The sequence below is a fragment of the Xenopus tropicalis genome, chromosome 9 (genome assembly GCF_000004195.4).
Source record: "Xenopus tropicalis strain Nigerian chromosome 9, UCB_Xtro_10.0, whole genome shotgun sequence".
NCBI lineage: Eukaryota > Metazoa > Chordata > Amphibia > Anura > Pipidae > Xenopus > Xenopus tropicalis.
This window is the reverse complement of record NC_030685.2, coordinates 6004595-6015974: the sequence shown is the minus strand read 5'-3', so window position 1 is coordinate 6015974 and position 11380 is coordinate 6004595. Positions and strand designations below refer to the sequence as shown.

The 11380-nt window shown below is 50.6% G+C and overlaps 1 protein-coding gene across 1 annotated transcript; it reads left to right on the top strand.

Moving 5' to 3' along the window:
- The first annotated feature begins 394 nt into the window (after nucleotides 1–394).
- Nucleotides 395–10007, top strand: prss8 (serine protease 8). Its single transcript, NM_001016980.2, is given in 6 exon segments — nucleotides 395–451; nucleotides 6038–6073; nucleotides 6601–6745; nucleotides 8311–8582; nucleotides 9208–9374; nucleotides 9469–10007. Coding segments are annotated over 6 exon segments (990 nt in total). The 5' UTR covers nucleotides 395–411; the 3' UTR covers nucleotides 9799–10007.
- Nucleotides 10008–11380: the final 1373 nt, after the last annotated feature.

Below are 11380 nucleotides of genomic sequence, written 5' to 3'. Positions count from 1 at the left end.
AGAGCTGCAGAAACAAAATAGTAAATGATAAAAACAAAAGGGACTAACTGCAACCTGAGTGAGTGACAACTTCCCCTTTAAATCACTTTTCTATCGGTGTTTGGGGCGGCCAAGCGGAAGCCTCTGGATCCCTCACTGATGGGGAGTCGTATGGCAGCCGTGCAGGTTGTTGGAGACGAGCCTGAACCAGGGAGGAGGAAGAAGAGGAGGAGGAGGAGGGGAGAAATGGGTGGGGAGAAGGAGCAGCAGGTTGGGTGAGCGTCTCAGGTGAAACTCACACTCACGATTGCATCCACCTGTTCACATCTCTCCGGCACCGACAGGGGCCACTTTTATCCACACTTACCCCTCTGGCACATCGGGCTGCCTGTGGCTTTAAAGTAAAGGGCAAGTACGCCGTAAGGGAGAAGGATGGAGCATCTCCCACTTCTCTCGCTGCTCCTGTTAGCAGGTAAGTGCCCCAGGGGGGCAAATCAATGCTGGTCTTTAGAATTGGCCTCCCACCTGTGGCCCCCCTTATAGTTCAACAGCAGCTAAAGGGCCACAAATGGAAGTTCAAGGCTTGGTAGGAATGAGGCAGAAAGTTTGTGACTGGGGGGAGGGGGGTGTTTGATATTTGGGTGCAGTTCCCAGGATTTCTGCCTTTTAATATTAGGGAGAGAAGATTGGATCATATTTATGCAAATCAATGCATTCTGGTCTTTAGAATTGGCCCCTCCTGTGGCCCCTGTTATAGTTCAGCAGCAGCTAAAGGGCCACGAGTGGAAGTTCCAAGATTCATAGGAATAAGGCACTAAGTTTGAGATTGGGTGCAGTTCCCAGGATCTCTGCCCTTTAATGTTAGGGAGAGAAGATTGGATTATGCTTGTGGTTGGGGCAGGGGAGGGCCGCTGTCTCCATTACCTTCCACCCCCCCCCTCCTGTACCCAATGCGCTTGTTTAGGAATCCACCCAGATCCTCGTTGTTCCGTCCGTCCCTCTCGTGTTCCAGGGCCGATGCTGTAACCGCACTACCTGTGCTGCTGGGTTCATTCCCCCCCTGCAAGGGATTGTGGGAGGTTTATTAAAATGAATATACAATGAGTACATTAGTGGGGGGGTCACTGTGCCTGGCCCTGTATCCCCAGGGATGGTTCATCTCCAACCGGGGGGGGGGACTGGAAAACGCCATAGTCACTATTGGGGGGGGGGGCTGGAAGATGCCATAGTCACTATTGGGGGGGGCTGGAAGATGCCATAGTCACTATTGGGGGGGGCTGGAAGATGCCATAGTCACTATTGGGGGGGGGCTGGAAGATGCCATTGTTACTATTGGGGGGGCTGGAAGATGCCATAGTCACTATTGGGGGGGGGGCTCTGAGTACTGGAAATACCAGGGGCTATTTTGCACCCTAGTCCGGCCCATTGGTCAGGCAGTGGCTAAACCAGTCCCAGTGTGTAGAGAATCGGTATATTCCTCAAGAAAAACATCTCAACCATTGGACTGTGACCCCTTGCACAACCCGGGGCCCCGAGCTCAGCGCGGTCACGCCCCGCGGGCATACGTGTGCCCAGGAATATCAATTTTGCCCCTTTTGGCCCTTAGTTACCCCACCTCTCTATCTCGGGAGATTATGGGAGTTGCAGTTTAGCAATGACCGACCCGTGGCTGTAAAGTCATGTGACCGCACACAGACTTACTGTAAAGGGGTTGAGTTAACTTTATGATGTAGAGAGTAATATTCCGAGACAATTTGCAATTGGTCTTCATTATTTATTATTTGTAGTTTTTTCATTATCTCAATAATTGTTCAGCAGTTGGAGTTATAACGGCTATCTGGTTGCTAGGGTCCAAAGTACCTTAGTGACCAGGAAGTGGTTTGAATAAGAGACTGTTATATAAACAGGAGAGGGATTGAATAGAAGAAAAACGTTATAAAAAGTAACAATAACCATAAAACTTTAGCTTCACAAAACAATAACTTTTGGCTGCCGGGGTCAGTGACCCCCATTGGAAAGCTGCAACGAGTCAGAAGAAGAAGAAGGGAAATAGTTCAAAAACTATAAGAACTAAATAATAAAGACCAATTGAAAATGTGCTTAGAATGATTCATTCTATGACATAAAGTATCTAAGCAACTTTTCAATTGGTCTTCATTATTTAGTTCTTATAGTGTTTGAATAAATTGCCTCCTTCTTCCAATGGGGGTCACTGACCCCGGCAACCAGAAGACTATTACTCTGTGAGGCTCCCGTTTTATTGTTATTGTTTCCTTTCATAACTCATTTTTCTATTCAGTCCCTCTCCTGTTCATATATCAAACTGCTCCCTGGTCACTAAGGTAATTTGGACCCTAGCAACCAGAGAGCTGCTGAACAAAAATTGAAATAATTAAAAAAAAAAAAAAAAAACTAATAAAAAATGAAGACCAATTGCAAACTGATCCAGGTGTGGGCGTGGCCAAACGGTACAGTCGTTGTGTCCAGCAACAGTAGGAGGAGCCCGAATGGAAACACAAACAGCTGCCTGACGCATTTCGCATCGCTGTCGCTTTCATTTGCTCTGAGACTAATACTATAAATCACATTGTGTCTGTCACGGGGTTAATATTTCCCCATGTCCAAGGTCCATTTGGGGCGGGGCAGAAGCGCTGTATTCGGGTGGCACGGTTGGCATAGTTATGGGGCTACAGCCAGGGCTGCTTAGGGATTGGCCGTTGGATGCCCTGATTGCACGGCTCCTATACTGGCTTCCCGTTGGTTTCTACTGAGCCAATAAAAGGGCAATATAACAGGGTAAGGGGAAGCGGAGGCACGGTTTATTGCCCATTGGCCACGATCCAAGGTCAGTGACCACTCCCTCCCCCCCATGTGACTTCATGCTCCAATGGCCAAGACCTTGAGTGTGTGATTTCTGGGAAGTGTGACATTCCCTGGGGCTGGCAAATCTGTATTTATGTCACGGGTATTCCTGGTACTGCCCCTTGTGTGGGCGCAGTGGGTATTAGTGTGGGCGAGGGGAGACACTGCACTCTATAGAGGCCAAGGAGGGGAAGGGCCCATATCAGTATTATGGGGGGGGGAGAGGCTGGCAGGGTGGCACATTCCGTACCCAGGCATTGGCACTGTGTGGGCGCAGTGGGTATTAGTGTGGGCGAGGGGAGACACTGCACTCTATAGAGGCCAAGGAGGGGAAGGGCCCATATCAGTATTATGGGGGGGGGAGAGGCTGGCAGGGTGGCACATTCCGTACCCAGGCATTGGCACTGTGTGGGCGCAGTGGGTATTAGTGTGGGCGAGGGGAGACACTGCACTCTATAGAGGCCAAGGAGGGGAAGGGCCCATATCAGTATTATGGGGGGGGGAGAGGCTGGCAGGGTGGCACATTCCGTACCCAGGCATTGGCACTGTGTGGGCGCAGTGGGTATTAGTGTGGGCGAGGGGAGACACTGCACTCTATAGAGGCCAAGGAGGGGAAGGGCCCATATCAGTATTATGGGGGGGGGAGAGGCTGGCAGGGTGGCACATTCCGTACCCAGGCATTGGCACTGTGTGGGCGCAGTGGGTATTAGTGTGGGCGAGGGGAGACACTGCACTCTATAGAGGCCAAGGAGGGGAAGGGCCCATATCAGTATTATGGGGGGGGGAGAGGCTGGCAGGGTGGCACATTCCGTACCCAGGCATTGGCACTGTGTGGGCGCAGTGGGTATTAGTGTGGGCGAGGGGAGACACTGCACTCTATAGAGGCCAAGGAGGGGAAGGGCCCATATCAGTATTATGGGGGGGGAGAGGCTGGCAGGGTGGCACATTCCGTACCCGGGCATTGGCACTGATGGTGTAACAGCCTAATTGGTATCTGTATGACGGGGCGGCCACTCCCTAATCACCGGGGCATGTCTCACCCCATAGTGACTGCAATGTATCTTCCCGTAACGGGCGCAGTTTGTACGAGATCTTGTTTTGCTTCCGTGCCCACATTCCATCCTTATACAGCTGGCATTGCAGGTGCCCCACAGGCCCAAACAGCCCCCCCCCCCACATGCCCACAAATAGTGACTCTCTATGGCACCTTACAGCCCCTAGGCATCAGCCAGAATCTATAGGTTGCCAGTCCGGGCCCTGATGGGTGTAGTGGGAACCAAGCTGCAGTTTTTTGGGCACCGATGTATCTGAAGGGCAGGGCATCAGTTTGTATCACTCCCCACCCAGTATGTGGGTGCCAATCAGGCAGGGCAGACGCTTATGTAACTCCAGCCTGTGGCTGCCAAGAAGGAATTGCCCTTGGCCACAATGTGCCTGGAGTTGTGTGAGGGTTTTTTTTCTCACCCCAATAGTCGCATTGCTATACTGGGTACGAGCCAATAGTCCCCTGCATGTAGACTGGGATTGGCAGGCTCCCTTTTGTGGAGCGAGGTTGGCTCAGGCTCCCTTTTGTGGAGCGAGGTTCGGTCAGGCTCCCTTTTGTGGAGCGAGGTTGGCTCAGGCTCCCTTTTGTGGAGCGAGGTTCGGTCAGGCTCCCTTTTGTGGAGCGAGGTTCGGTCAGGCTCCCTTTTGTGGAGCGAGGTTCGGTCAGGCTCCCTTTTGTGGAGCGAGGTTCGGTCAGGCTCCCTTTTGTGGAGCGAGGTTCGGTCAGGCTCCCTTTTGTGGAGCGAGGTTCGGTCAGGCTCCCTTTTGTGGAGCGAGGTTCGGTCAGGCTCCCTTTTGTGGAGCGAGGTTCGGTCAGGCTCCCTTTTGTGGAGCGAGGTTCGGTCAGGCTCCCTTTTGTGGAGCGAGGTTCGGTCAGGCTCCCTTTTGTGGAGCGAGGTTGGCTCAGGCTCCCTTTTGTGGACAGAGGTCGGCTCGGGCTCCCTTTTGTGGACAGAGGTCGGCTCGGGCTCCCTTTTGTGGACAGAGGTTGGCTCGGGCTCCCTTTTGTGGACAAAGGTCGGCTCGGGCTCCCTTTTGTGGACAGAGGTCGGCTCGGGCTCCCTTTTGTGGACAGAGGTCGGCTCGGGCTCCCTTTTGCGGACAGAGGTCGGCTCAGGCTCCCTTTTGTGGACAGAGGTCGGCTCGGGCTCCCTTTTGCGGACAGAGGTCGGCTCAGGCTCCCTTTTGTGGACAGAGGTCGGCTCGGGCTCCCTTTTGTGGAGTAAGATTTCCCTATACAGCTACACATAGGTGCATGGCACTATTGATGATCCTCCTAAAGTTCCAGGTATATCCAAAATAAACCCTGGAACCAGCATAGCAGTGTTTCATTGGCCGCCCTGCTACATTCACAGAGAATGGCTGGTAGAACCCGGCAGTGGGAAGTGTTTCTGTTTGTTTAAGGACCCAGGACTCCTGCCTGTGAGAGATGCTTTGTGAGTAATTCCTTGGTAAAACCAGCCAAGCAGTCTCTCATGAAGTCGGCAGTGTTTCGGCCACTAGGGGGCACAGTTTTATTGGCTGAAGCTTCCTCATGTGAGCGATGGGGCCGCCTCCCACAGGCGGGGCTACAACATACAAATAAAAAGGCAGAATGTTTTATTGCACGTTGGTTGGAATACAAATTAAAAAGGGTTACTCAGCTAAGATAAACCACCCCCTCCCTGCAATTAGTCCGGCCAGTAATCCCAGGCCATAAATTACTGGATCCGGGATTTACACCTTGTGCTGCTCGGCTTCCCGGCACCGCACTCGCCAGCACCGGGCACCCTGGGTTTTAACTGCCGCAACTGAATCGCTGACCCCAGGAGCAGTCACCCATAGCAACCAATAAGATGTTTGCATTTAAGCAGTTAACCAGTATATTCTACCTGCTGATTGGTTGCTATGGGTTACTGCTCCTGGGCAAACGTAGTGCCTTTAAGTACATAACCACCTCTTGTTGAGAAGGATTGTCCTCCTGGTTTGCAGTTGGCCCATTTCCATTGGCTGGCTGGCCAATCAGCCACTCGGTTTGTTAGATCAGTGAGTCAGTGATACAAGGGGAGGGGCTAATATACAGAGGATATAATAATACATGTATATAATAAAGTGCTGCATGTTGTTGGGGGGCCCTAACGTTGGATCCTTGTTCTTTTCTTCCTCTCTGCAGTTTCCCATTTTGAGCTGGGCAGATCTCAGGAGGGTGGTAAGTACCAAGTATGCACAGCTGGCAGCATGTCCCACACAGCCTTCCTATGGGCACATTCATACTGGGCTGGGTTAGGGGCACGTGGGTACCGGGCTGGATTAGGGGCACGTGGGTACCGGGCTGGGTTATATCCCTATACTGTAGAATGGAGTAACGCTCTATGTCCCTATACTGTAGAATGGAGTAACGCTCTATATCCCTATACTGTAGAATGGAGTAACGCTCTATATCCCTATACTGTAGAATGGAGTAACGCTCTATATCCCTATACTGTAGAATGGAGTAACGCTCTATATCCCTATACTGTAGAATGGAGTAACGCTCTATATCCCTATACTGTAGAATGGAGTAACGCTCTATATCCCTATACTGTAGAATGGAGTAACGCTCTATATCCCTATACTGTAGAATGGAGTAACGCTCTATATCCCTATACTGTAGAATGGAGTAACGCTCTATGTCCCTATACTGTAGAATGGAGTAACGCTCTCTATACCGTAGCGCTGACCCTTCCTGTCTCACAGTACAGAGCCGCATTGTGGGCGGCCATGACGCCAGTGAGGGAATGTTCCCCTGGCAGGCCAGCCTGAGGTACGATGGCAATCATGTGTGCGGCGCAGCCCTCATCAGCGCAAACTTCATTGTGACAGCTGCTCACTGCTTCCCCTCGTAAGTACCCCTAGGGACTCCCCCTGCTGCCTATGTACAGTACTGCATCTGCCTGCCTGCTCCTCACTCTCTGCCTGCTTGTACTGTTGGCTCCTCCCTCTGTGTCTGGCTGTACTCTTGGCTCCTCCCTCTGTGTCTGGCTGTACTCTTGGCTCCTCCCTCTGTGTCTGCCTGTACTGTTGGCTCCTCCCTCTGTGTCTGCCTGTACTGTTGGCTCCTCCCTCTGTGTCTGCCTGTGCTGTTGGCTCCTCCCTCTGTGTCTGCCTGTGCTGTTAGCTCCTCCCTCTGTGTCTGCCTGTTGGCTCCTCCCTATGTGTCTACTTGTACTGTTAGCGCCTCCCTCTCTGCCTGCTTCTACTGTTAGCTCTTCCCTTTCTGCCTGCTTGTACTGTTAGCTCCTCCCTCTGTCTGCTTGTACTGTTAGCTCCTCCCTCTGCCTGCTTATACTTAGTGCCTCCCACTCTGTGTGTACTGTTAGCTGATTCCTCTGTGCCTGCTTGTATTGTTAGCTCCCCCCTCTCTAATTGCTTGTACTGTTAGCTCCTCCTTCTGTGCCTGCTGTGTCGGCTAGTATTGTTTGCTCCTCCCTCTGTACCTGCTTGTACTGTTGGCTCCTCCCTCTGTGCCTGCTTGTACTGTTGGCTCCTCCCTCTGTGCCTGCTTGTACTGTTAGCGCCTCCCTCTCTGCCTGCTTCTACTGTTAGCTCTTCCCTTTCTGCCTGCTTGTACTGTTAGCTCCTCCCTCTGTCTGCTTGTACTGTTAGCTCCTCCCTCTGCCTGCTTATACTTAGTGCCTCCCACTCTGTGTGTACTGTTAGCTGATTCCTCTGTGCCTGCTTGTATTGTTAGCTCCTCCCTCTCTAATTGCTTGTACTGTTAGCTCCTCCTTCTGTGCCTGCTGTGTCGGCTAGTATTGTTTGCTCCTCCCTCTGTACCTGCTTGTACTGTTGGCTCCGCCCTCTGTGCCTGCTTGTACTGTTGGCTCCTCCCTCTGTGCCTGCTTGTACTGTTGGCTCCTCCCTCTGTGCCTGCTTGTACTGTTGGCTCCTCTCTCTAATCCCTCTTTTTTTAATTGCTATATATTTTAAATTTGGGAATATGTTTTCTCTCTCAATGTTGGAAGTGAAGTGATGATGCCGTCGGGAAGGTCCCTGCCATATCTCAGTTGGCCACTGGGGCGGGGTGGCATTTGGAGCCCAGGGGGGGATAAGATGCTGTGTCTGTGCCAGTGAGTGGGTAGTGAGATGCTCAGTGCTGCCCCCTGGGGGCACAGCTACAGGGCTACAATGGTTTTGCCCATATCCAGGCCCCAAGCTCTGCTTCCCAGCAGCTTCCAGAGATCCCACTGGGCATGTGCAGTGCCGCTGACTCATTGCTGCTACAGAGCTGCTGAGCCTTTAGGCTGCGGGAAGCTCAGTACAGAAAATACAGCATTTCCACTCGTATTTATATTTAGGGTTTTTACATTTTTCCTACTAAACTGCACCTGTACCGGAAATTCTATTTTCCTATTTCTGCCCATCACATGACTGTAACCAGACCCGCCCCCTCATTTGTTCTGCCAGGGACCACTCACTCGTTGGTTACTCCGTGTACCTTGGGGTCCTCCAGCTGGGAGTCCCGAGCTCAGATTCCCAACTTCTGAAACTGAAGCAAGTGACTATTTACCCCTCCTACTCCCATGACACTTCCTCCGGGGACCTGGCAGTCGCTGCCCTGGATTCCCCCGCGACCTTCTCCCACGTGGTCCAACCCATCTCTCTGCCAGCGGCCAATGTGCAGTTCCCCATTGGCATGACGTGCCAAGTGACTGGATGGGGCAATATCCAACAAGGAGGTGAGTATCACTCATATATTATAAGGGATAATGTACCCCCTACTGTAAATGATAAGGATATTAGCAGTCACTGAGGGGTTCTGTGCCCATATAAAGGCACAAGGCTGCAGGCTGAGTTATACAGGGAACTCTGTGTATCACTCATGTATTATAAGGGATAATGTACCCCCTACTGTAAATGATAAGGATATTAGCAGTCACTGAGGGGTTCTGTGCCCCCCATATAAAGGCACAAGGCTACAGGTTGAGTTATACAGGGAACTCTGAGTATCACTCATGTATTATAAGGGATAATGTACCCCCTACTGTAAATGATAAGGATATTAGCAGTCACTGAGGGGTTCTGTGCCCATATAAAGGCACAAGGCTGCAGGCTGAGTTATACAGGGAACTCTGAGTATCACTCATGTATTATAAGGGATAATGTACCCCCTACTGTAAATGATAAGGATATTAGCAGTCACTGAGGGGTTCTGTGCCCATATAAAGGCACAAGGCTGCAGGCTGAGTTATACAGGGAACTCTGAGTATCACTCATGTATTATAAGGGATAATGTACCCCCTACTGTAAATGATAAGGATATTAGCAGTCGCCATTACGTGAATCTCATTTTTACATTTGCAGTAAATCTCCCGGGGGCCAAGAACCTGCAGGTTGGAAACGTGAAGCTCATCGGCCGGCAGACGTGCAATTGCCTGTATAACATCAAACCTTCGGCCGACTCTATGGGTTCCATCCAGCCGGACATGATCTGCGCCGGGTCGGCAGCGGGGAGCGTAGACGCCTGCCAGGTACGTGTATAAGGGGGGGCCGCGCAGCTTGCCATCATGGCCACCGTAGGGGAGAGTTTGCCGCATCTCTCACTATTGGTTCTTGTGGTTGCAGGGAGACTCCGGGGGGCCCCTCACCTGTACAGTTAATGGCAAAGCCTACCTGGCCGCCGTGGTCAGCTGGGGCGATGAATGCGGCGCCCAAAACAAGCCTGGGGTCTACATCCTAATCTCCGCCTACGCCAGCTGGATCCAGGGCATCGACCCAAGTGCGGTTTTCCAGTCCTTTACCGTGGACATTCCGTCGGAACCAGAGAACGACAGCGGCTGCATCGGCGCCAACGGCCAGTTCTATCCCAACCCCAACGGAGCCGCCATCTTTCTCGTGACCGTCGCCGCGCTGCCTTTCTACTGGTTAACCGCTTATATCCTGAGCGACTTCTAAAGACTGGGAAATGGATCACATTGGACCCATGGGAAGGGCCTATCATTATGCGGGGGCAGGGCACAGTACAGACTGAAGGGGGGGTTGGGCACATTTGGAGGTTCTTGTGCCATGGAGTCTGCCATATTGAGCTGTTCCTTCAATGTTTCTCTATGTTACAGATCTGTATGAACGACCACCAATAAACGCAGCAGCGTCTGTTAAATCCATTAAATCCAATTGGCCGAATCCTGTTCCTGCAATTGGAGTTGGGAGCATTAAGCACAGTTTCCCAGCACTGAACAAGTCTGTCCCTTTATCCCCATGTCTGATTCCTGTGCCATATAATGACGGGAAAATGACATCATTATCTCTATATGTAAGGTACCAGCAAGGGGCCTGACACAGTGCTGGGAATCAGCATTCTCATTGGTCACTTCTCTTGCATCTATAATTAAGTTTTGGGTCAGTAGAATTCTCATTGGGGAATTGGTTTCCATGTGTAATTACGTTTTTTTATCAACTTCTATAGAGCACTAGGGGGCGCAGTGGGGCAGCTTTACAGTTGGGTTTAGTGGGTTTTGTTCACCTTTGAATATTTCGTATGATGTAGAGAGTGCTATTTTGGAACAATTTGCAATTGGTCTTTTTTTTATTACTGGAATTTATTTTTATATATTATTACTGCTTATCTATTATGTACCTTAGTAACCAGGCAGAGGTTTGAGAGAGAGAGAGAGAGAGAGACTAATACATGAATAGGGGGGGGGGGGTGAATAGAAAGAGAAGTAATAGAAAGTAACAACAACAACGGGAAGTTTGAGAACAAACTTCATGTTGGTTTGAAAAACGTGAAGTCGCTGAATGAAATCTGATTGGCTGTTGTTGGCCCCGCCCACTTTTTCTAACCTTGGACCACAGTTATACAGTAAAAACCACTGTGCAAAGTTTGGGGACCCTGGTGTTAATAGTGTCTGAATGGCAGCAACTTAAATTTCCCCACTGAAAGTCAACCAGTGACATCTGATTGGTGGCTCCACCCACTTTTTCTAACCTGGAACTGCAGTTACCCAGTGACTAACTCTGCAAAGTTTAGGGACCCTGGGATTAATAGTTAGAGAACGGCAGCAATTACACCAATAAAAGTCAATAATTGAATTGTGATTGGTGGCCCCGCCCACTTTTCCTATTTTTGAACTGCAGTCCCCCAATGACAAACAATGGGCACCCCGGCATAAATAGTGTGAGAATGACAGTATTTTATATTTAAACCAATAAAATTCAATGGATGAAATCTGATTGGCTGTTAGTGGCCCAACCCACTTTTCCAATTTTTGAACTGCAGTCCCCCAGTGCAAAGCTTGGGGACCCTGGCGTTATTATTGGGTGAATGGCAGCGGGTTGAATTTCCCCATTGAAAGTCAATAGGTCAAATCTGATTACAGCTCCGCCCACTTTTGGGCATCCACCAATCATCATTTTCATTCAGGCTGAGCCCATGACTGTGTGATTCAAGTTTGGGGGAGTGAAGCCTCAAAGCTTTAGATTGGCAGCAGTTTCAATTTCCCCATTAAAGTCAATGGGTGAAATTTGATTGGCTGTT